The following is a 26469-nucleotide window of genomic DNA, read 5'->3' as shown; positions in this document are numbered from 1 at the left end:
TTAAGTTTGTCTTTATGGTCTTTGCCTAGTCTATGAAAATGATATCATAGACAATAGTCCAACCCCTAGAGTCGGGTAGGTGAATCTTGATGGTGCCGCCAGACGCTTGCGGCAAACAACATAGTACAGCAAGCGTCGGTAAACACCACATGGTACCTTCTATACACAGTGTTTGGCTTTACAGCCAATCGGATCGAACGACACTTGCGCTGACAAGCATACTGAAACATGTTTGCCAGTGCTTGTTGTTTGTCGCAAGCTTCTGACGACCCCATGGGAATATTTAGAGTATCGACTAACTTGTGAGTTACTCACGTCAAACTCATTATTTTGACTAATTTCTTAAACTGGACACTTCCAAGTAATGATTTTTATATAAACCTGTGAAGATGATACTGCCATTGGCGCTATTAGAATACCATAAGCCTACTTTGTCGTATTAGTTTACAAATTGCGAAACACCAAATTAAATTTGAATTTCGCGGGCAGACCCGTCACCTTAACTGTGTTGACAACAAAGTTCGTAATCTGTGGACAGCAGATTTGCCAATGTAACAGAGGCTCAAAGGGCCACACGGCCACAGATTCATGAACCAATGAGTTATACTCTCTGCCAGACGAGAAAAAAAAATACTATCTCTATGGTATTTTTATATACCTAACTGGTTTTTTTTTTAATTTATTTTACGGCCCTGGATATGACTTCTTTAAGGCCTAACTGGTTTTACGGCTCTGAGAACCCAGAGCTATTTGCTAGTTGAAAATACACTGTACACTGTTTGTTTCCAAATTCAAATTAAACTACGAAAAAATCTGAAAAGATGCCATGAATGCATGCCATGATGCCGACAGTAGGCGTCATACCCCTTTGTACCCACTCTCTAGTAGAACGTAGACTTCCACACGCCACGGTCTTGCGCCGCCTGAATCCTGACCGACTTGGCCGATGTAGTCTGTCCACCTAGTGTCTTCAAACGCTGGGCTTTTCGCTGCGGTCGCCATTCCAGCACCTTGGGACCCCTATGTATTGATTTGCATATTGATTTTTTTTTTTGTGTAAAAGAGTAGTTTTGAAACACGATTTACTCACCGCGCCGCACTTTGTTGGCTTGTTCGGATGATTTATTACTAAAGGATCGAAAATGAAACAACAATATTATGAAGCCCTAGAAAGTTTATTCATCAACAGTAACTGCACCAGTGTTTATGTCAGCAATAATGTCATGTGGTGGCCTGCCGTCAACCGTGCAGCCGACGGACTGAGCAGTGCCGAGGATCTCTTTCACTGTCCCAGATAGATACCTTGCCATGGAGCGAGGCCTCATGATCTTGGCAATGCCGATTACATCCTCCATTGTGATGTTACCACTGTGCTTGACTGAAAAAAAAAAACAGAATATTGGTAAAGCAAAGGAAGAAAGAAAAGACTTAACATGTGACATCAATCATCAGTCATCACTGAAATGAACACAATAATACAATTTGTATGATGGAAAAGGTGTGCCATACAAAATGAGTTGTGCTGATTAGTAGTGCAATTTTATGCTCAGTGTGAGCATAAAATTGACAGTGTCAAATATCTTCATGTTGACAGTTGACTATGTTGACAGATTTGTCTCATCACTAACATCTTTCTGAGTGCTCACATATCTACTATTCAGTGCTGCTATCAGTGCCAAAATGGTAGAAATCAAGATGTTTCAAAAACAGATCTGTATTTGCAGGTTCAGCCTCCTTGGTAGAGGTCAGTGTCTAAAGTGCCACAGAAAATAGAAATTGGAACTAGGCTGAATACACTAGCCTTGTCTTGATAACTATTATGGTCATAAACTGGAACTGGCTACTTTTTATCCTGGAAAATGTTCAGGATTTTCAAAACTTAAATCCATGCAGACAAAGACATCATCTAGTTTCTTGTAAAATGACCTGAAAAAGTCAAGCTTATGTCATTGTTCAACTTACTGTTCTTTTGCTTCTTGCGATCACGCGGAGGCTCCTTCAGAGCTCTAATGATAAGGGCAGCTGCAGATGGTACAACAGAGATCTGTGCCTGTCTGTTCTGCACAATCAGCTGCACGGTGATCTTCAGTCCCTTCCAGTCGCTGGTGGCCTTAGCGATGTCATCACCCACTTTTTTGGGAGACTGTGGCATAGGCAAGCAAGTTACAGTTTTACAAACATTTCATTTTAATTAAAACATTAACTGTACTACTGTAAAGAATATTGTGTTAATTGTTTCATATAAGTTATGATTAGAATGGGTCATAACTAAACCAGATAAGTTTGGCATCATCAAATTGTTTATCAATGGCACTAATTCTTGTTTTTCTCTAAACTATGAGTAGGTACCTATATCTGCATCTTTTTCTTTTTAATATGGCTAAAAAATAGAACATGAATTTTACATTCAGTCCCTAAATTTTAGTGCATGCTACAAATTTAAACAATAGGCTCATGACTGGCACCTAGTCATGAAGTTTGACAGTTTCAAATTAAATTTTAACCTGTCAACTGTGTGCATTTTCATATCACATTAGCAAGAAAAGGATGCAAATACTCTAAAACTTAGTTGTGGTCAGAATCAGTACCAATATTTTTTAAATACTTGTACTTCAGAGATTTTACTTTATACATATTAGATTTTCAGTTTAGTTTTGATAAAGAATTATTGTTTTAAGTAAGGTACATTCTCAAATAAGCATCAAATTCATTGGGAAAATCACATTTTAAAAAAATGTGTGCAAAATGACTGACATATGAAAATGGTGATTTTTTTTTTAATTTCATGAAATTCATCATCCTAATTTATATTTATTTTACATACCAAACTTAGCTTATCTTAACAACAGCCTGGTCCGCGACTCCTTATTGGGCATTCGGAGTAGCCGCGACAGGGAAACGTATCCTGAGTCGCGGGTTCCTTCCATCCGCCACCCGGAAGGACGCGCCTGGTAGGGAGGCACCCCCCAGGATCATACATCACATTCAAGTGTAGTACATTACAGCCAATATTGCATTCCTCATCCTAACGGATGAATCATATTGACTAGGTAGGTACTTTAAAACTCGAAATTTAAACAAAAATGCCCAATGACTGTAATGTAAACCATGTGGTTCTTTCACAAAAGGCCAGATTTATTTAATAAATGCTAATTGGCATCTTTATTATCATCTAAAGTTGCCACGCAAGGATTTATAGGTTATGATTATAACCATTAACTATTCTAATATAATCGTACTCACCAGACCTAGGGGACCAATTTTAGGAGCTAAAGATGATGTAGCACCAACTTCTCCACCCACACATCTCAAGTTAACTGGAATAGCACAAAGATTTAGGTAAGAGCAAGTAGCTGGAAAACCACTATTTATGTTGGGCACTTTGACCACTTACCGATTTTAATTTCGTTAGGATCGAATTTAGGCGGCATTGTTTTAAATTAAGGTAATGTGAATTCACAATAATTTACACGATCCAAAGAGATTACTTTGGATTTTAATTGACGAACTCTACGAGAACGTTTCACAAACGTGACACCTCGTCTCGTCGAAAAGAAAAAGAAAGATAACAGTGTGACCAGCACCGGAATCCAGATTTACTCTGATTTCCTTATTCTACCTACAGTGTTTTCAGCTTACGATTTTTATTTTTTAATTATTTCGAGATAGGTACTAAATTTTCTATTTAGTCGTTTCGCCTAAATTGTGACGAAATCAAATAATAATATTTAAAAAAAAATAACTTTATTAGAGCATATTTCCAAGTCCAATATGACATTAGGGCAACTTTCCTTTAAAGGTCTTCTACATGAGCGGAAACAACCATCAGCAGAGGTCACCTTAGTTGAGTTGATGTGAAAATCAATCGTGTATACGTAGGTTGATGTCAATTTAGATTGGTCAACTGAGCAAATTTCAACCACCTTGGTCGTGGGGCGTAAGCCCATTCCTCGCTACCAAGGGCAAATAGATGTCATTGAGTACGAACTACGATTGTATGCATGTCTGTTTGCCCATTCTGCTACGCCATCCTGTCGAACACTATAGTGGTGGACCTTATCTTTGATTTTCTTCCTCACATAAATTTAAAGCTCTTAATGTATTGCCATTTTATTAAAATAATGAAAGATTAGGTGCCATGTTTTGAAATGTAGCGTAGTTAGGTAAGTTGATCCAACCACACTACCGTGTAGAGTGTAAACTGCACTTCAATTTTAATTGATGCATCCAAGGTGACCTCTGTTGGTGGTTGGTTGAATCCAATCGTGTAAGCATCTTTTTACTCTATGTACGATTGTCATTTTACTCTATTATCAAGTTACTCTATGTCAATATCTTGTCTATGTTATTTTATTTGTCAAATCCATGGACGTATCAAATCACAACACAGCTGTCTCTGTGTAAAGCCAGACGAGAAGAAAAAAAAAAAAAACACAGCTGTCAAAAAAAATATTTTAGGAAATAGATCGACTTTGTAATTTAGCCTTGTCTTATTTAATTTTATTCAATTTAGAGATTTTCTTTATATTTTAAGTGCTTGTGTATGTGACTATCATCATGGCTAACGACGAGGCTGTGTTAAAAGTGTATCTCTCGAAATACAAGCATCGAGATATTACATCACGAGAGGTGATTAATTTGATTCAAGTTTATCGGAGTCTGACTTATCGTTTAGAAGCCTTTGTGTTCAATAATGGAGTTCGAAAGGATCTGCTCAGTCTAGAAGGAACCATACCGGTGAACTACAAAGGCTCATTTTATAACATACCCGTATGCATTTGGTTGATGGATACGCATCCACAGAATGCGCCGTTGTGTTTCGTAAAACCAACACCCGATATGTCTTTAAAGGTGTCCAGGTATGTCGACAGCAATGGAAAAGTGTATCTACCGTACTTACACGAATGGAAAGCGAATGGATCAACTCTACAGACCCTTGTGCAATGCATGATTTCAGCATTTGGTGAATTGCCACCAGTGTTTGCTAAGCCACGAAACGAGACTCGAGCGCCGTACCCCGTGAATTCTTTCATGCCACAGCCATCTGGATATCCATTTCCTGCAGTGAGCCCTCCACAACCTGGTGGTTACCCGTCAGTAACTCCATATCCTACAACATCTAATCTGCCTTACCCAAATTATGGAACACCATATCCTGGTTTAGTCAACACTAATGGACCACCATTCTCCCCTCCTAACACAACACCGTACCCTCCTGCACAACCATCACTAGGGACTGATGTAGCCGGTGGAACTATTACCGAGGAGCATATCAAAGCTTCCTTGTTATCTGCGGTAGAGGATAAACTGAGGAGGAGACTCAAAGAGCAATCTCAACAATCACAAGCAGAGCTTGAAACCTTGCGCCGCACTCAACACGAACTTCGTGAAGGCAAGTCAAGACTGGAAGATATTTTGACAAGATTGCAAAGGGAGAGGACTGAACTTGATAAAAATGTGACTATATTACAAGAAAAGGAGAAGGAACTGGAGTCTGCTGTGGAACATTTGGGTGAACAAGAGAGTGTAGATGTTGATGAAGCAGTTGTGACTACAGCTCCATTGTACTCACAGCTATTGAACGCCTTTGCAGAGGAAGCTACTCTTGAGGATGCTATCTACTACATGGGTGAGGCTTTACGGAAAGAGATTATCGATTTGGACACGTTTTTGAAGCAGGTACGAACATTGGCTCGGCGACAGTTTACTTTAAGGGCTCTAATGCATAAATGTAGGCAAAAGGCCCAACTAGCATGTTGAACCAACCAGCACTGATAACAAAAGAGTTCAAACTTGTTATCTTCAAATATAACTATATATATATTATAACTGATATGAACCAGCTCAGTAACTATGTATTACTGATTTTGAAAATGTGTATACTTTGATTGTAAGTATTGATTAAGTGTTCAACAACACCATTCTTTGATAATGTTGCAGACTGCCTATATACATGCTTTGATTATATTATATGAATTATATGTACTATTATTGGTTTTACTAATAACTTTTATGAACAACTAAATTAACTTAAGTTTTAAGATGAACTGTGGCCATAGCACTAAAATTGTGTTAATTACATTTCTGTTTCATATCACATTATTGGCTGAAAATAGTCTTGCGATAACTGTCCTGTAGTCAATAGTTCAAGTGTGTCTATCTACAGGTCAATTTCAGAAAACTGGCATCAATTATTCCAATCGCAGTTGCTCTGATTGGCTGAATTTATGGTCTTCTTGTTGGAACAATGCATTATAACCAAAAATGAGCTAATGTCAGCCAATCAGAGGTGATTGCGATTGTTACATTCTAGCTGTCATCTTACCATCACCAAACCACAGAAATGATTGTGATCTTCACATTGTAGCTGTCAAACTAGTGCTAGGCCCTCTATTGCAATATTGGGTAAAAGTATTATTTGATTTCCCTTCAGGCAAATATATATCTATATTTTATTTATTTGTATGATAGAAGTTATCATTATCACAAGCTAGGGTGGTCTTATAAGTATGTGATTTCATTAAATATTAAGTATAGGAAATCATATTTAGCGAGTAAATAAAAAATATCATTTATGATTATGCTTCTAGTTATAAATTCTTGAGTATAACTTGATTTTTGCAGTCAATGTAATTTTTTTTTTTTAATTCATATTCTTATAATAATTATTAATTATGCATTGTTTTAGATTATGAGTGACCAATTCAGAATTTATTACAGTTTCTTAATAAATCTAAGAAATGAAATCTGTAAAGCATTTGTAACTGACTTAAAAAAGGAAGATCTTTACCAGTTTATTATTGAACGTTATTATAATGTATGTACATGGATTTATCAGTTTCACATTTACGTACTATAATATTATGTAAGTATGCGATCTCAGAGTTTTTGATCTAAACATGAATCATTTCATAATTTTTATTTATGATAGTGTTTTTACAGGAAAATTTCCAAATATTTTTTACCTACTTAACAAAATTTTTTGAATCCTGCCGATTCCACAACTTTTTATATGTATTTAAAATTGAGAATCCTTTCCTTATGCATGCTTTACATAGAAGTGGTAAATGTTAGGGGTCATGGACACAGTGTTTTAAATTTGGATGTGTACAATCTCTTGACTGAACTGAATTGACAGGTCTAAAAATTGCTCTCCCTTTCTGCAACATTGAAATGAATGAATGAAAATATGCTTTATTGTAGAAATATACAAAATAAAATATACCTAAAAAATAAAAATATATGTCATTGTGATCAGGTCAGAATTCCTTTTAGACATGTCAATTTTGATTAAAAATTTGTCTTCAACTAAATTGGTACTGACATCATACTGATGTCTTTTCCCAAAATATACAGTCTGTTATATTCAGGGATGTGGTGCAGGCACTTCTGTGTGTACCACACTTTATACATATTTAGTGCTTGAATACACTGATACTATTTTCAGTAATATATTATGGATAATAATATATCTATTGGGGTTTTAAGGATTTGACAATAATGAAACTGTAAATTACTTTGGATTCATAAATTAGTAATTTTATAATATGTAGTTGTATGTATTTGTGTTATTGTTTGTATTATCTACTTATAGTTATTAGTTTTAATATTGATTACAGTTAAATATACTTAAAGTCGCTTTGTTTATTACCAATTTACGTATCATCCATTGAATGGGGACCTTAGACAAACTTTTCCACATAATGTACAGTAATATAATTTCCTAGAGTTTAATTGTTTATACCAGTAAGGTCTTGATGAAATTATTAATGTGTCACGAGAGGTGATCATGAAGGTGGTTATTGCACTTACTGTACATAAAGATGCAGACATACTATTGTGTTGTGGAGTGCAACGCGCATTGGAGTAACGATCGGAGCGCGGCTCTAGCATCAGCGCGTCTAGTGATAGTCTAGTGCGACATCTCCAACACTTCATTTGCGAACAGATTTAATCATCTACTATTGACAAGGACAACCCTGTACGTAAATCGAGCGGGACAAGGACAACACTTTACATAATATTACTAGACGTAACCTTAGTGCGGGCGAGGGGGGGCTTTGTGTCACTTCTTTAGTTATAGCTAGTATTCTTTGCTAATGTGTATATTTCCAATTGACTTCAATTAATTACATCACGATTCACGAGTCACAAAACATCACAATTCACAACACACTAGTTTGTCTGCACTTTAAAGTACACCGCTTTCACAACTCACGATGGTCACAACTGTCTTAAACTACATAGTAAACTTGAGTATTTTCAACTTTCATGACGCAAACAACAATAATAATTCATTTAGATCGGTTTAAGGGCGGAAATATAATATTCAAAACACGCGGACCCAATCTGATGCCTTGCCAGTTCTAATCATAGTTTTAGTCCTTGCTAAAAGCTGTTGGTGTCGGTATGATGTTGATATTTTCTCTCAAGACTTATGGCGTAGCATAAATCGGATCGCGAGTTTTGTGTGTTTTCGCCTTTATATTTTATATGTATTTATGTATGCAGAAACACCTGAGACTTATAATCATAATTATTGTATCCTGTCTCGAGGGTTATAACTATTTAAGTAGATTAAGTTTGCATATAAATATGTGTAACTTATTTGTCACAATAAATCTTATAAAATAAAATACGATGGTGTTTTTATTGAACAATAAATATTAAAGCCTGAAATTTTTTGACCTGAAAAACATCGCTTAGCGGGAACTGCTCTGTATGTCACACTAAACGCGCGCGTATGTGTGCGATAAATAGACAATGCCCGTTTCCACTGAAGTGAAGCAGAGTGGATATGTGTTCAACCACTGTTCAATAGACCAATCAGGTTTGATGATGTGATAATTTTTAATCTAGTCGAAAACATGTTTCTGCTTCAATTGAAACAAAGTTATAGACTACAGGCCCATGTTTAAAAATGGGTGGGTCATATGAACCACCAGGTGACGTATACAGGACGATATAAGAGCATAAAATAATAAGTTTCAGCACTATGCCGTCACTTGTAAGCTGTCCAACAGAGTGCTGGTGAGAATTGAAAAGTGCAGGTAGAGTGAGTACATTTTGGTCATATATTTTTGTACGGCATTTTTACCATCGATAGATCCATGAAAAATAATAAGAAAGCGCGCAGTGCCGTAAAAAAATGGTGCGCCACAAAGTCAGTAAATGTTTTGATTTTCTGACAATTTCCGGGGTAAATTTGGTCATTTAATTCTGTACGGCACTAGTTTCATACTGTTTCAATACAGCCTCTAATCCATTATTCCGCAACGCCGTACAAAAATCATGCGACAAGGGGAAAAAATTGAGGGTAGCAACCCCCTCTCTTTCCGTGGTCCGGGGGGTGATTTGACAAAGTACGGCTTTGGTTCCAAAACATTATCTACCACTCAAAAGTACTATTAAAAATAATGCCGTAAAAAAATTAGTGTTCATTTGAATGTGTATCAATAATTATCTTAATTTCATGGTATACTTAATTTTTAAAGCTGTAAAATCATTTGACTCTGTACGGCAACTTTTTTTTTAACATGATAGTGTAAAATACTATTGTTATATAGTATTGCCGTTCAAAAGAAACTGTTCTAAAAAAAATTATAGATAAATACAAAAACTGAAATTTTTCAAATTATTGCAAAAGTTTAAATATTCATAGATTAATAAAATATAGCAATTTTCTACGCTTTTCCCTTGTTTTAAATAGTATTAAGATAAATAAATTAGGAAAAAATTATGCCGTACATTTTAATGCAGACCATATCTTTTAGGCTGATGAAAATGACGCTACCATTTTAAGGGTGTAGTACTTTATGGCCATCTGATACTGTACGGCATTAAGGCTATCCTTGCCAACGATCCCCCGTCGATTTCCTACGTATGATATTATTGTTCTCATCTCTATCTGCCCTGGTTCGTGCATTCTCGGTTCCTAGATCGGTACATTTGTGATAACCAAATTTCAAATTGCTGTGATTGGCTGAATTTACCATGTTCTTGCTGCGACAGTGAGTTTGAGCCACTAGCGGAACAATGTTAGCCGGCCAGAAATGATTGCAATTAGTCAACCTGTTTGACGTCCGTGTTCTGTTTTCGATTACAAAAAAGAAAAAATTGTTGTTGCAATCATCAATTTTAGCAAATAGTGAAAGAGAGTCGGCCAATCAGAGGTCACAACTACCGTCACACTTTCTGTCACACTATGGCAGTAGGCATACCGAGTAATGAAAACAATTTTTCATTCTGTCTAGGTCGAAGTAGGGTTGCCACCTGGCTCTTTTTGATTTACAGGCTACCACCATCAAAAATACGGGGTTTAGATTTGAAGAAATTTGAAATTTTGAAGTATTTGAAGAATATATATCGACACCTCCCACGTAAGTTGTTGTATCCCCAAAACTACAACTTTTCAGTAGAGCGTTTTGAAGATATAAATTGAAATTAAAGCTCCATTTTTCAATATATTTTTGTGAAATTCGGTATTTAGTTATAGTTTACAGTACTTTCACATATTCTGAAAGATAATTTTTAGAAATACTTCACATTTCTGAGATTTTGTTCATACAACATTTTACGGCGTGTTTCATCTTTATAAAATGTTGTATAAGATACTTACAACAAATTACGCTGGGAAAAACGGGTTGAGTGTCATCGTATGTGTTACATACAACTGTGTACGTCGTTTAAAATTTAAAAAAAATGTAGTATGTGTAGTCTGATTCATCATTTCCAACCAATGGATGTCCACTACTGGACATAGGTCTCTTGTAGGGACTTCTATATGCCACGGTCTTGCACCACCTGAATCCAGTGGCTCCTTGTGACTCGTTTGATGTCGTCTGTGCACCTAGTGGGAGTCTGTCAACGCTGCGCCTTACAGTGCGAGGTTCCAGCACCTTGGGACCTCAACGTCTATGGGTCCTTCGAATTTTGTGCCCCGGCCATTTACACTTCAGCTTCGCAACCCATTTATGCCGGTTACTCTGATTTTCCTACCGATATCCACATTCCAGATTCAATCACGTAGAGAATCTTCAAATATAGCTCTCTAATTGCCCGCTTAGTGACTATGAAGTTTCTTATGAATTCCATTATAATATGTGACCATATTATCTCGGATCCATAATATGTCATCACTGGTAACACGCACTGTTCGAAGACTAATTTAGTTTCCGTACGCTGCCGCCGAGTCGGATTCGTTGGCTGACCTGTTTCTTGAAATTGCACTTACCTACCTGGTCCAGGTACCTGTTCCAGGCTTACACACTTTTCTATAATTTCAATTGCAGAGCCCTCAACGATTACTGGGTCGGCCGACACATAAGAATTAGACATAATTTTCGTCTTACTCGTGTTCATTTTCAGGCCCATCTGTTGTGAAACTTTGCAAAGGTCATTGAGCTGTAAATGTAGAAACTCTGGGAAACCTAATGAGGTTTCCCAAAGTTTCTGCGATAGTGACTATGTCATCGACAAATCGAAGGTGAATTTCTTTTGATGTTAATGTCAAGTTCATTCCAATACGCTGGTTCCCTGGGAACGGGGACGGGCGCTAATGTGGGACGCAACGTGCGTTGACACATTGGCCCCGTGTCATATCAGGGAGACAGTATCAAGACCGGAAGCCGCAGCAGAAATGGCTGAAAACGGCAAGCGGCGCAAGTATACCTCTCTTATTGAGAGTTACATTTTTGTTCCGTTTGCCGTGGAGACCCTGGGGCCATGGAGTCTTAGTGCAAAGAAATTTTTACGAGACATTTCACCGCGTTTAATAGCCTCATCGGGTGACAGAAGGGCTGGCTCATTTTTTGCGCAACGGATCAGCCTGGCTGTCCAACGCGGAAATGCAGCCAGTATTCTTGGTACTATTCCACGCGGGCATGATTTGTATAGTAATTAGATAAGGCTAGCTTTAAGTTTTATTGTAATATTTTCAATCCAAGCTTAAAGATAAGAACGTCTTCCAAAGCAGCAGTAAAGAGTTTCAGAGAATTACGTCTCAATGTGCACTCTGTCACTGCAATTGGACTGGCCTAGTCTGGTCCTATATGTCGACTGACATGGTGTTTTCGTACAGGATTCTATTTCAGCATTTGTATGAACAGGCAGTTGTTTCAGCATCTCAATAGCGACCTGAATACAGCCCCAGTTTCTACCAAATCAAAAACTTTCTCATAGTTTACAAACGCTTAGCAAAGAGGCAGATTATTATAATAGCCTTCAGTTATATTATGCATAACATGTCGCAACGTATGAATGTGACCTATAGTGCTTAAGCTATAATCAAGCTTGTTAGGGATGCTGAAAGTCATCGAACTTATTATTGTGACTATTCATAATGACTTACGATAACAACAGCTTACAGACATGGCTTAGCAGCGAGATGAGTCTATGACTCTTCTTGAGTAATATTTGTAACTTTGTAATTTCGTTATGCAATGAACTAGATTAATTTGAATATAAGATTCACTAACCTTTTGTGCCCACATTGCAACGAATAAACCATTACTTATTATTTATCGCCATTATCGCCATGACGGGATTGAAAATCCCGTCATGGCGATTGGAAAATCGCTGAAAGACCTTAAGTACTGGTTTGCCACCCGCTTTCAGGAATTCTACTGTGATTCTGATATCACCGAGCGAATTTTTATCCTTGAGTTGTTTGAGAGCCATACTTATCTCGTATAAACTGGCATCTGGGATATCTTGGGTATAGTATCCCGTCAATTTAGCTCTGGGATCTTTAGCCAAATCTTCAACAAGTCTTTGTATTGTGGTGTATAACTGTCCATAGAACTTCTCCACTTATTTCAAGAGCTCAAGTTTAGCTGAAATGAGGTGTTGTCAGTTTTTTGTCGTATCAGCAGGCCCTGTTTAGTTGACAGATCTTTCGTGAATACTTTTGAGCTCCTGCTCCGCTCTATGGTATCTTTAAAACGAAATTAAAGATCCATAAGTTACGTGTTTGTACAATGATCTGCCAGTAGGTAGGTGCATCTGCTGAAGACTACAGTATCATTTCTGGCCTTTTTCTGGCCATGAGCTTTAAAATCAAAAAAAATATTTGTTATTTTTGGACGATAGGCCGTAAAGAAATTGGACTCCACCACCTGGCAGGTTCTACCAACCTATTTATTGGAAAGGTAGGCTCTGAAATAATATATTATTGTAGTAGTGATTTTTTTGTTAATTATATGGTAACCTAGGGGTATGATGAGCCGATTAGTTATTTCATTGACTATCATAAGTTTACGTCGCCATTAAACTAAATTTTAACATAGTTTTATTGTATACAAAGTCGTATGTAAGAAAGAAAACAATGTCATAGCAACGTAAAATATAGCATGTAATCATACAACAAAATTTTGAGAAATGAATGCCGAAGTAAAATGTTGTATATATCACTTAACACAAAATTTATTATAATTCTGCAACGTAAACGGTTGTATGTCATCATACAATACTGTTTTTGGGTGTCCTCAACGACGTAAATTGTTGTATGTAACCTATACAATAGTTTAGCTTGGCATTACTATTAAATTACTAAAATACGATAATGAAATAAAAAAATGCAAACACAACCGTGACATATCAGTGTCTTGAGTTACAAATATCTCATTTGAAGTCCGGCGTGATCTGTTGTATCTGTTACATACGAGGCGCAAACGTGCGACTTCACCCCACATAAAACGTTGTAAAGGTCGATATGATATTTTACGTCGTCCTCGTTTGAAAAATACAACATTATACGCCTCATAAGTACTTTAAAAAACAACATTTTTAGGATTTTTTTTAATAGAACATATAAAATAGATAAAAATAGACATTGTTATGTAAAAAACGCAAAATCGCAATTTTGTGGCTTACAACAACTTACGTGGGAGGTGTCGATATATAGGCGGTGGTTCTCTCTGAAATGCATGGAAAGCCTATTTAGATATTTCAGTTTATTTATAAGTTTTGTATTTTTTCTCTGTATGTTGCCGTATCTTGATTGGTGAACTGTGTTTGCAATGTGGTTTTAAATAAAAGATTTATTTATTTAAATAGCTTTTAAAAACTCTTAGTGTTGTAAAGCAAAATGTTATACATTTCATGCATACAATCTTCTCATTTCAACTTAAAATTACATTTAATTTGTAATTCCACCTTCACAGTATCAATACTATGGCCGTAGCCAGGAATCGATTGCGGGAGAGGTTTTATTAGGGCCGGAACTGAATCCTGTCATGAGGAAAAAAACATTCGCTCAACTTTATGGGCTAATTACCTGGTTAGTGGAATTTCGCCTTTCAATTTGACAGTGAGATAAAATACAACAATAAAAAAGCGCGAGCGCAGTGAGCGTAAGTGTTTTTGGTTCAATACAGAAAAAATTAAAGTGAAAGGGAAACGAGTGTAGCCATAGCAAGATTTTATTTTTAAAGCTTCCTATCCATACTAATATTACGAATACGACAGTATATCTATTTGCCTATCTATTTGTTACCCTTTCACGGCCCATCTTCTTTACCAAAATTTTGGTACTTACTATTCAGAGGTAACTTGCATCCCAGACATTTTTTTTAGGCGGCTTTTTAGCCCGGAAAATCCCCCACGGAATTTTTAAAAATCTAAATTCATGCAAACGAAATTGCGGGGTTTACACCAAGTAATAGAAATTCAAAGCGCGAGTGAAGTGAGCGCGAAATGTTTGATATATTTCCAAAAAAAAATTGGTAAGCAAATGCAAGAAATAGTGTAAGTATTATTTTAGGCTTAGGTTTTTGACGGCTTCCCAGGCCCAGTCGCCATTTCGAAATTTCTGGTCTGGTGGGAGGCTTCGGTCATGGCTAGTTATATGGTTAGTATGGCCCTAACGGCCAAGAAATTAGACTGCATCATCACTTACCACTAGAAAAGATTAAAGTCACGGGCTAACTTGTATAAAAAAAGGCTTACATCCTCAAACCAAGCCCCGCCGCCTTGGCTACGACCATGATCAATATCGAGTGGGTTTCGGCTACGCATTGCCGCAAAAGGAAAATATTCTTTCTACTGGACATAACGTCAGTGTTGGATTTCGCCAGCCAGCTCCTGCTGAATTTGTAAAAAACCGGCCAAGTGCGAGTCAGACCCACGCACCGAGGGTTCCGTATTCGGGTATTTTTTCCGACATTTTACTCGAGAAATCAAAAACTGTTATGCATTAAAAAAATATGCATAAAAATAAATAAAAATCTGTTTTAGAATGAACAGGTAAAGCCCTTTCATATGATAACCCACTTGATATATGTAGTTATCTTACTTTGAAAATTGAAAATACTAATATTTGTTCATGAACACATGACAGACGGATAGAAGGACAAATGGACAGACGGACAGACGGAAAGACTGACAGACTGACAGACAACGAAGTGATCCTATAAGAGTTCTTTTTTGCTTTTGAGTTACGGAACCCTAAAAATATTTAGTTTTATTTGCCCCGTATTTTATTTTCATAATTACAGGTTTCTGTATCCTGAAATACGGGGTAACCAGTAAAATACGGGGCCTCTGGCAACCCTATTCGGAAAACACTGTCACATTCAAGTTAATGTCAAATATTTTGTTTTCAATTACAGAAAGCTGCATCAATCATTATTACAATATTTTCTTTGTTGTGATTGGCTGAATTTTAGAGTTTCAGCCAATAAAGAGACTATTTGCCAACTAAACGTCATAACAATATAAATGCCAGAAAGTTTAACCAAATAAAACAAACTTAATGAGAACCTAGTGAGAATGCAAACGGCACACAATTTATAATACATATTATGTTAGTCGTATATAATAGATATTATAGTAGTCGTTCACTTTGGTAATAGTCAGATTGTCATCAGTTAAATTGATATTGGTTGATGTATCGTAAATTATTGTTTCGGTGACAAATATTTTTATTATCTATTTATCTTTGAACAGATGGGAATAGAATGAAATGGAATGGAATACAATGATAAATTTTTATTCCTGTAAACTTTTAGGTAAACTTCAAAGTGTTTTTGGATGGTCAGAAAAATTTACCACTGGTTCGGAATGCCGATCCTACGTTTTCTAGGGTTTCGTACCTCAAAATGAAAAACGGAACTCTTATAGGATCACTTTGTTTTCTATCTCTCTGTCTGTCGTGTGTGTCAAGAAAACCTCTAGGGTACTTCCCGTTGACTCAAAACCATGAAATTTGGCAGGTAACCTAACTGCGTAATTTTGGGTAGTTTTTTTAATCGATAAAGAAAGTTTGCGACATTGTTCAATAAAAAATTTGGATTCCAACTCCTCAATCCTGATGTTGCAGGGGACCTGACTACTAAAGCTAATGGGATTTAAAAAGTGTCGATTATTAATTGATATTGAAGGTATCTATACCAAGTAAACACTTTGTCGTTGACCTCAACCCTGATGCTGTAAGAAATTGCATTCCTAAATCCTGGTGATCCCTCGGGATTTGAAAAGGATCATCCGTTTAAATATTCTTACGTGATACAGAAACAAGTTGCATCCCGGGGACGGGCTATTACGGAGAGGCAACTTTTGTTCTGGGAAATGAAAGGATCGAGATTTTTAAAAACCTAAATCCACGCGAGCGAAGCTGCGGGCATTAGCTAGTTGTAAATATATTTAGAAGCTACTATAAGATAATAGATAAGGTACTTATTTCCTTATATTTTTATTGTATGGCAGCGCGCGGTTTTAAATTATAAATTGCACGTCCTGTCCTTTTCTGTAATACATTTTTTTCTCAATATCTACCGCTTTATCTCATAGCAAGAGTCCGTAAGACATAATACAGTGAAAATAAGCAAAATATACAATTTTTGCAGTTTACACTGTTAGAAAAATTCGACAGGTACTGAACCTGTCGAATTTTTCTAACAGTGTAAGCAGCAGAGCTGAGTTTACCATCAAGTGTTGATATGTGGGTGTTCCATAGAAGCTTTGCATCTAACATTATACCGAGAAACACGGGGTTCTCCTTTATTTTCAACATATGATTATTTATCAATGAATTTATGTCATTTAAGGTCCTGGTATTGGGCAGTGTGAATTCAACACACTTAGATTTCTTTGCATTTGGAAGTAAATTGTTAGCAATAAATCAGAGAGTGACCTGTGATATGGCATTACATATAGTATACATTGTCAAAAATTATAATATTAAAGCTGTGCGTATTGCGTGAGGAATAGGTTGCAAGAGAGTTGCAACTTGCAGGGTTTGATGCATGCGCTATTGCCAGCAAACATGAGACATATTTTTATCTACAGGCAACGTCTGAGTAGGTAACGCATACGTCTAACGCAAGTTGAAATGTACCAGTGTATTTAGTTAGACCTATCGACAAGTTTGGAGTTGGGTGCAGTCTAAATGTGGCCCGTGTGTTTAGACTGTCAGTTTCTGTCAGTTTCACGTGTCGTCCCCCGCACTTCACCACCCCGCTTGCACAAATCGAGACAGCACGAAATTTTCAAGATTTCTGGGTGTAATTTCTGGTTTTCGTAGTTCCCACATAATTATAACAATATAAAATATATAACGATAATTTTTTTTACTACATAATATTCATTAAATTTTCTAGGTCTGTGGTTTTTCCAAATTTCATTAAATTGCTTCGTTGTCTAGAAAAACGAGCACAAAGTTGGGCCTTTTTTTAAAGAAAAATACAAATCTTTGAGCCCCTGTAATTTTAAAACTACATATTTTTAGAAAAATCTAAAACACCACAGACACAGATATTAGTTTCTAGACTATGTCTGCAAAATTTCATGGACTTTGGTTGCTTAATATTCAAATGAAATGGGAACTACGATTGTATGGAGTAAGTGACGAAGAGAGCTCTGTTAACATATTTTTGAAGAGAACAATTGATAATATGATAAAATCACTATGCCGTCTAACTGAAGTGAACGGGTGTGTATATAATATCCACATCCCCAACAAACCTTTGGACCAACGAAAATGTACGGCATGTAAAAAAATATTATCTATGCATAAAACACTTTCAAAATAAATTAATTTTATGTTGTTTCAAATCACCCCCCGGACCACGGAAAGAGAGGGGGTTGCTACCCTCAATTTTTTCCCCTTGTCGCATGATTTTTGTACGGCGTTGCGGAATAATGGATTAGAGGCTGTATTGAAACAGTATGAAACTAGTGCCGTACAGAATTAAATGACCAAATTTACCCCGGAAATTGTCAGAAAATCAAAACATTTACTGACTTTGTGGCGCACCATTTTTTTACGGCACTGCGCGCTTTCTTATTATTTTTCATGGATCTATCGATGGTAAAAATGCCGTACAAAAATATATGACCAAAATGTACTCACTCTACCTGCACTTTTCAATTCTCACCAGCACTCTGTTGGACAGCATACAAGTGACGGCATAGTGCTGAAACTTATTATTTTATGCTCTTATATCGTCCTGTATACGTCACCTGGTGGTTCATATGACCCACCCATTTTTAAACATGGGCCTGTAGTCTATTACAATCGTAAGGCCTATTTCACATATAAAGCAAAATAATTTAAGTTTGTTTGAACCGCAATCCCTTCCGTCACACCCTTGTTACTATACACGATAGCTGTGCTCCGTTGACCAAGTATTATGAAGCATTTCTTAAAGCCTGAAGTTAGGGACTGTATGAACCACATCATACTGCACTTAACAGCGGGAACGTCTTCATAGTTCCTTGTTAAACCACAACTTCTAAGAGCTACGTTTCCGTGCGTGTTCTATATGTTTCACTTTCAGCCTTAAAGACAAGGTGCGTCTCCACTGAAGCAGAGCAAAGACGTGTGCGCTTCTATCATTCAACCAACCAATTCAAATTAAGGAGAAATGAGCTGATAAAATTATGTCATTAACATTAACCTGATTGGTCTGTCGAACTAGTTTCTGTCCCGCTTCAGTGGAAACGTATCCCATCGATTAGGGTATATTCCTACAGCAAATAAAACGAAAATTCAAGATAAGTCATTCATTTAATGTAAATAAACATATATAAACTTTAAGCTTAGCATAGAAATAAGTTAAATGCCATTGCGGAAAATGAATGTGAGTTTCTGATTTAATGCTCTATTGCCAAACTTGATTGCAATTGATAAACTTATTTTTCTTCAATTAGGTAATTAAAGTGTTCAGCGTTATCGTATTTTTTTGCTATACAATAGTCCAAATATCGTGTATGGCTACCGTTATGAGAAAACTTAGGTTCCTACCTGATTTAAAAAAATCGAAATATATGCGAAGTTGCGTACGAAAACTAGTATCACATTATAGCCAATAATAGCGTTTGCAATCATTTACAAGTCTAGCAATAGCGACTAAATGACTATTTCTTCTCGTTCTGTTTCTTGCCTTTCTTGGCGGCGGCGGCTGCTTCCATGTCGATGGGCGCGGGCTTCACGAATGGTATAAGCTCTTGGTACTGTTCTGGCATCCAATCTTTCAACACTTCTGGAACCTATGAAAAATATAACTATATTATTACACTATATCTCTTAGCTACTATTAAATTTCTATGCGTACATTATAGGTACGAAAATTCTGTTCTGGATTAGTACAATAAAAAAAGGTATCGGGAACACCCAACAAAAAAAATATCCGGATAACAGAAGTCGTATGTAGTGCGTAAACTACCATATAGATGTTCTGTGACTACTTGGGATCGTATTTTCACGGATTCGGATCAGTGCAGTGCGTAACTGCTCTTAGGGTACCAGGAATGTATGAATACCTTGATGCCTTCCTCAGTCTGATGCACCTCGAGCAGAGCGCAGATGACGCGCGTGGTGGCGCACATGGTCGCGTTCAACATGTGCACGTACTCTGTAGCTGCGTTCATTTTCTTAGTTTGCCCGTACCTAGTGAGAATTAATTATTATTATTTAATAGTGGATACCCAGCGTGTGGTAAATTAGTCTAAGTACTGACTAATAAAAAGTCAAACCGCACTAAAACCCGACTCCTATATTATAAAGAAAAGAGATTTGTTTGGTTGTTTGTGATTGATAAACTCTGAAACTACTCAACCGATTTTAATAATTCTTTCACCATTAGAAAGCTACTTTATCCAGAAGTAACATAGGCTATAAATTATATACATACCGCGGACGAAGTGACGGGCAAAAGCTAGTATTTGAATTGTTATGGTAGTTCAGGTTACACAGCTGATTATAGCAAACTAGACCCAGGCCTTTTGACTGATCTATATCAGGTACATAATTTTGGGATTTCAGGTGAAACTGTCAAGTATTTTGTATCCCTATAATCATCTGCGTTTGTAACAATACCTCATACATGGCATAAGTCAAGTGCCCCAACATCATTATAGACACATAATAATCAGAAAATTTAATTCTTACCTGACCAGCAGTCTTCTGGCTTGGTACTCGAGGCAGTTGCTGCACGAGACCAACTCTCTGAAGGCTGCAGACCCTGGGAACCACGCCTCAAGGTCTAACTTCTTAGCAGCTGCGTGGTTAAGGGCACCAGAAACTATGTTCACGACGCGGTACGGGATACCGAGCACTTGGCAGAATTCCTCAGCGTTGGTGATCATCTCTTCCATCATAGTCCAGGATGCGTTGTCGTGGGGTGAGGTCAGAACAAATTGTTCTACCTTGAAATAAAATCAAAAAAAATAATGTTGGATAGCAGTTTTACTTCACGGAAGACCACGTGACACAAAGAATGTTGGGCTTTTTATGCTATCTAAAAATATAAAAGTGAAAGCTGACTGACTGATCTGTTAGTGTACAGCTCAAACTACTGGACGGATTGGCCTGAGGTATACAGATAGCTATTATGATGTAGACATCTGCTAAGAAAGAATTTTTGAAAATTCAACCCTTAAGGAGGTAAAATAGGAGTTTGAATTTTATGTAGTCCACATAGACGGAGGCGCAGGCACAAGCTAGTAATCCATAAGAGAAGAAACGAACGGGCGATTAAATGACAAGCAAATACCTCGTCATCATAACCTAAAATTGCCACATAATATGTGCGTCTTATAAACATTATCAACAACTTTATACTTAATCCCCTAAACCTTATCAACCAAACAAAAGCGCTATATTGTGTCATGTTGAATTGATATGAACTGTAGAGTCAATAATATCCATGATGCTTGAAGGTCTAAAGCCTGGCCTGTGTATTGTTGCATGGTGGTGGATATTGCTTGCTTCTCCTGCATGTGCATGTCACACTAAACAGATTTATCTAGTTTCAAGGATTGCAGCTAAATAAACCTAATAATCCTCGCATTTTTGCAACTATTTTGTTAAAAGGATAGTGCCTTAGGGCAGAGTTTGCCCTCACCATTTTATATGGGCTCCCCCAAGGATCGAAAAGATTCTTCTTCGCCTTCTTAATGGCTATCTTTTTTGCCTTGGCAGCCTCCTTGTAGATGGAGTAGAGGCGCTCTTCCTCCGCTTCGTCTCTCAGTCGCCGTCGCCGGCTTCTTTGCAGCCGGCGCCGTGCTTGGCAGCAAGCTTTGCACAACTCCTCTATCTTCAACTGCTCAAGAGCTTTCATTTGCCTCACGGCAGCTTCCGCTTCAGCGCGCCACGCGGCTATCTACTCCTGGTTCTCCGGGATTCCAGACACCCACGCCTTCACTATTGCCGCTTCGATGGCAAGGGTTCTGTCGTTTATAATCTATATAAACACACTTGTGTGAACATAAAAGTGCTTGGGGGTCAACAGAAAATCAATGGTATAGGTAGCATTTCACTGCTAATTTCAATAGTTGGTCAAAAAGCTGACTTAAATCCAAAATGATGGTTCAAACCTTGCCCCATTACACTATTTTAGAAACTACTAGCAAAAGCTTTATGTTGTTTTTCTTTTGTGCTGAGTTGATACTCTTACAACTCTACAAGTATATAAAATAAATGTGCCCCAGGAACTGGTTGATGGCGTAGGTTTCTTATTATACTTTGTATTTCTTTCTTAGATACTCTCTTGGGCTCTCATGGGAGCAAGTTCTACTGTTCAGATTAGCATACTTAAGTTTTTCTCTGTTATTTACACTGACAAATACATGCAACTTGTTTTCTTTTAACACTTATAACTGATATTATCTCAAAAATAAATATTTATTCATGTGACATTTGTTTCTCACTTTATCTTGAAAGATGTGGCCATTACTTCAGTTATTTTAGCTCACTTAACCTTTTAAGCTGAATTTTGAACATACTTTTTTCTGTAGGTACATAATGTTACTAGATGACGCCTAGTGGACATAGGTTTCTCAAATATTGTGCGCAAACTTTTTAATTTTCCAGGATAAATGGTAGCCTATATGTTAATTCAGAGTATAAGTTATTCTCTATTCCAAGTACTACTACCCAAATCGGTTCAGCCATTTTAACGTGAAAGAGTAACAAACATTGGAGAACATACATTACTACTATCAAATAATGGCAAGCGCGCTCCATCTTGGGCTGCATCATCACTTGCTAACAGGTCTGATTGCAGCCAAGCGCTACTCTACAAATTTGAAAAAAAAAAAAATTAATAGGTGCGTTTACCTTTTCAAACTGATGCACCCTAAAGATGCCGCGAGTGTCTCGCCCGTGGGATCCGACTTCTTGCCGGAAACAAGTTGACAGACCTGCGTATCTAAAAACAACAAGTGATTATGTTTCTGATTTCTTCTTCATCTGCCAATCCATATTGGGCCTGCGTGGCAGAATATAGCCTAAACCCTTATTCTGAGAATAGAGCCATGCTCAGTGGTGGGCCAGCGATGGGTTGATCATGAGCATGGCGCTACGCACACTATAACCATGTACGTGTGTCGTGTGCATTCACACAAACATAGCCAAACAATCTTCATGAAATAGAACAACAATACCTTTTCGCCTGCCTGGTTGCCTGGAAGAGATTGCTATTTTAGCAATAAGCACCTATTGTACAAAAATCTATTTTGTTATACATTTCTATAGAAATTTGGTATACAATAAAGAATATTTCACTTTTACTGTTTTTACCTTATAGGCAGGGAAGCTTCTGGAATCCACTCGTCCCTGTGGTAAGCGGCTATGGGTTGTTCAGAGGTGGCGATGAGATACTTTTCCTCCACAACCGTGTCTCCCTTGTTCTCCGACCCTTTACCCACTACTTTGTACAATTCCTCATCAAATTGAGCTAGTTGAGCTACTTCTTGCATCACCTAAAAATTAATAACAGTTTCACAAAAGGGCCCTGATATGCAATTAAATTTTTTATACAACTGAGTATCTCTTTGATTTTATGTATTACTAGCGGCCCGCCCCGGCTTCGCACGGGTGCAAGTCAAAGTTATAATTTATCGTAAAACTAATGGAAAAGTGTTTATAATGGCTAAATTATAAATGTTTGGTTTATACTATCGCGGACTTTTTTGTAGGCATTATTGAGTTCTACAACTTTTCTATAGAAGTCAACCATACATCTCTAACCATTTAGGCAGCGTTCGCGAGAATCGTTAACGTACGGCAGTTTTTTCGACGCCTTACTCCACAATTTTCACTACCACGAAAAATCCTATCTATTTTCCGGGATAAAATATAGCCTATACGGATTCGGAAGAATCCCTCTAAGTAATGGTAAAAGAAATTTTGAAATCGGTCCAGTAGTTTTTGAGCCTATTCAATACAAACATACAAAAATACAAAAATACAAAGGTTTCCTCTTTATAATATTAGTATATAGATGATGAGTGGAATAGGTGAGATTAAAATTTATGCCTTTAACTATTCTCGTATCTCTTCAATTCCACACATCATTGCCAAAGTAAATTGCACCCATCTGGTGCAAACCATGTCATAAAACAAATTGAATTTTTATACTATTGGAAAATGGCAAGTTTGTAAGGGTGTCATTTCATTAATTAATTAAACTATAATGCGTGAAATCAGTTGATATAGATCAAGTTACTTCTACATCAATTAAATCTGCTCAATTTCTTGGTATTTACAGATTTGTCATCATTCAAATTTCAGTTATTGAATGGCTTTTGATAGGTATCTGTTAGTTGGTCAAGGATTCCACATCTACCAGTCTGCCTACTCTCCACACCAATCCACAACATCAATCAACATGTTGTGCCATATATGTGGTAACATCTGAATTTTGTTCAATTCAATTTTTTAATTTATTTTTTATAATTTAAAAATCTTTATGACAATACACATATACAAAATAAGTTAATAAGCAGTATGCACAATTCGCAGATGCAGATACCATTAAAAATGTTAAGTAAGACAAAAATACCTCTTTCCTCATAAAGAATGGTGTGTAAAGTGGTGTGTATCCCTTTTTTAAAAGAATCCTAAGGGACAGTTGGACTAAGGCCTGTTCCAGAAACACTGCTGGTCCTTTGAGATAGTAACCTCTACCACCAGCCACAGCAGCACCCCTCTCACCATCCATACCTGAAACAATTAATTATTATTTTTATATTTAATACATAATTACAATAAAATATGAATATATGCAAAGTTTAATAACATAAAATAAATAAGAAGACCTGTTTTTAGATTGGTAGGAAATAATTTCTTTGATAAAAACATATTACAACCAATGAATTAAAATATTTGTTCTATGGTCATGTAAAATTGAGCTAAAATATGCCACTGAGTCCAAATCTAAGACATATTAAATTAAAATCATCAATTAAAGTTGAGCTAAAACAGGATTTATGCAAATCTATTGGCAGTTTCAATAATAATATAAACTGAAAGCACTGATAAATGTGGCTAAGTATTTTGTAAACAATCTCTAAATACTAACAGGTCTAAAGGTATTGCTTTCCCTTTCATAACTCTCCTTGTGGAAAAGGATAATAGTAGAATTAGCGTAAAGGCTTATTTAGTGAGTAAAGTTTAGAGATTGTGATAACAGATATAACTACAATGAATCTTACCATCTATCATACAAATGAGGTCCACATGTGAGTACTTCTGTCTCACAGTGCAGTCTCCATAGGTCCTTTCAATGCCATTGTGGTCTTCATCATCGTCCACTGGTACAGACTCATGCAAGTGGTTACCTACTTCTCTGAGAGCTGCTGAACGAGCTTTCTCTGCTGTCATGAGAGCTTGCTCATTCTTTGTTATTGCATCATCTATGAGTATTCTAACCTAAGGAAATGAATCATCGTTTGTAAGGTCAGATTGATTTTCAATTAATTAAGAATTAAGATAATACCTATAATTTAATCTAATAAGATTTCTTATGCAATTTCATACATTATATCTTTACAGCTCACATAAACACACAAGCACATATTATATAAATTGAAAAACAAAACCCACTTAAAAATCTACTACTGTACACATCATCATCAACCTAATTATTCTGATGATTATATTCAGCACATCTCACTTTTCGGGAAAGGAAAAAACGACCTACCTACTTTATCAACTTACGTGACATACTTATTACTAAGACATGCCATATGGTATAACAAAATTTTGAATTCAGTAGGTTCACCTTAAAAAGAAGGCTGTAAATTAACTCTCCAGATTTTCTCAAGTTACCTTTTTAATTTGATTGACGGTGAGCGGCCGCAACTGCTCGCCAGTAAGGTTAATAAGGTTATCACAGACTTCCTGAGGTACTGACTCGTCCTCTGGACCAACCGGTTCTTTACTCTTCATCTTCTGCCCAATCTCTTTGCTACACACATTCTTGAGCTTGTTCAAATTGTCGGCGTCGTGGCGTAGTTTTCTCCATAAGGTATCTTGTTCAACCACAGTGTCCACTAAGCCAACGTCTTTGAAACGTTTGCGTTGATTTTCACGAATTTTGTCCGGATCTCCATCTTTGTCTGCGCGAAACAAGTCTAGGTCCAGAACCATTATGTGATTATCACAAGTTCACTTAGTTTTAGAGGAAGATTTAATTTTTGAAAAATTATTTTGAAATATAATTCGGAATATAGAAAGTTGAATTGAACCACAGCTGATGCTGAACCAAACCAAGCTGAACAACCTAAAAAATCTTTGAAGAAGTCGAATTTGATGACAGGTATTTTCACATTGACCAAAGAGTATAATAATATATGACGTTGACTGAGTTGACCACAGATTAATAGAGGATACCATTTTTTTTTTTTCGTCTGGCTTTACAATGATTAGCCAATGTCAAGTTTGTAGTTATTTAGTAACAAGTCAGTTAAACTATACAAGTATGGACCCCGTCTGTGCCGGCGTTCGCCGACGTACGCACGGCACCCCCTTAGAGCGCTTTCCAGTTAGTTTTAACAAAAAAAAAAAACACTCCAAAAAGGCAAAAGACGCCCGCCAGCTAACACCAACACAGACGAAGTCCGAGGATACCATGATACTACGTGTTGACTGACGTTGACAGTTGACACCACAAATCGTCCTCTGCCAATTCATTTTTTTAAAGCTTTGACATCTAGTTCAACTGAATACTGACAACCACGGACACT

The 26469-nt window shown here is 36.8% G+C and overlaps 3 protein-coding genes across 3 annotated transcripts; 1 reads left to right on the top strand and 2 right to left on the bottom strand.

The window, feature by feature from the left end:
* Nucleotides 1–1156: 1156 nt before the first annotated feature.
* On the bottom strand, nt 1157–3575 carry LOC123875409 (60S ribosomal protein L12). Its single transcript, XM_045921220.1, has 4 exons — nt 3395–3575; nt 3244–3317; nt 1963–2143; nt 1157–1378 (listed from the first exon to the last, which is right to left on the bottom strand). The coding sequence occupies exons 1-4, from the start codon at nt 3429–3431 to the stop codon at nt 1176–1178; spliced, it is 495 nt and encodes a 164-aa protein (XP_045777176.1). The 5' UTR covers nt 3432–3575; the 3' UTR covers nt 1157–1175.
* Nucleotides 3576–4436: 861 nt separating this feature from the next.
* Nucleotides 4437–7787, top strand: LOC123875401 (tumor susceptibility gene 101 protein). The gene has a single exon (XM_045921210.1). It carries the CDS (start codon nt 4558–4560, stop codon nt 5758–5760), a length of 1203 nt encoding a protein of 400 aa, XP_045777166.1. The 5' UTR covers nt 4437–4557; the 3' UTR covers nt 5761–7787.
* An 11200-nt stretch (nt 7788–18987) lies between these two features.
* On the bottom strand, nt 18988–26046 carry LOC123875396 (serine--tRNA ligase, cytoplasmic). The gene is made up of 8 exons (XM_045921203.1): nt 25553–26046; nt 24937–25153; nt 24285–24445; nt 23021–23202; nt 22559–22649; nt 20390–20646; nt 19762–19888; nt 18988–19488 (listed from the first exon to the last, which is right to left on the bottom strand). The coding sequence occupies exons 1-8, from the start codon at nt 25871–25873 to the stop codon at nt 19357–19359; spliced, it is 1488 nt and encodes a 495-aa protein (XP_045777159.1). The 5' UTR covers nt 25874–26046; the 3' UTR covers nt 18988–19356.
* Nucleotides 26047–26469: the final 423 nt, after the last annotated feature.

Source organism: Maniola jurtina, chromosome 20, assembly GCF_905333055.1.
Source record: "Maniola jurtina chromosome 20, ilManJurt1.1, whole genome shotgun sequence".
NCBI lineage: Eukaryota > Metazoa > Arthropoda > Insecta > Lepidoptera > Nymphalidae > Maniola > Maniola jurtina.
Note: the sequence above shows the minus strand (reverse complement) of the source record. Positions and strands in the feature narration are given on the sequence as shown.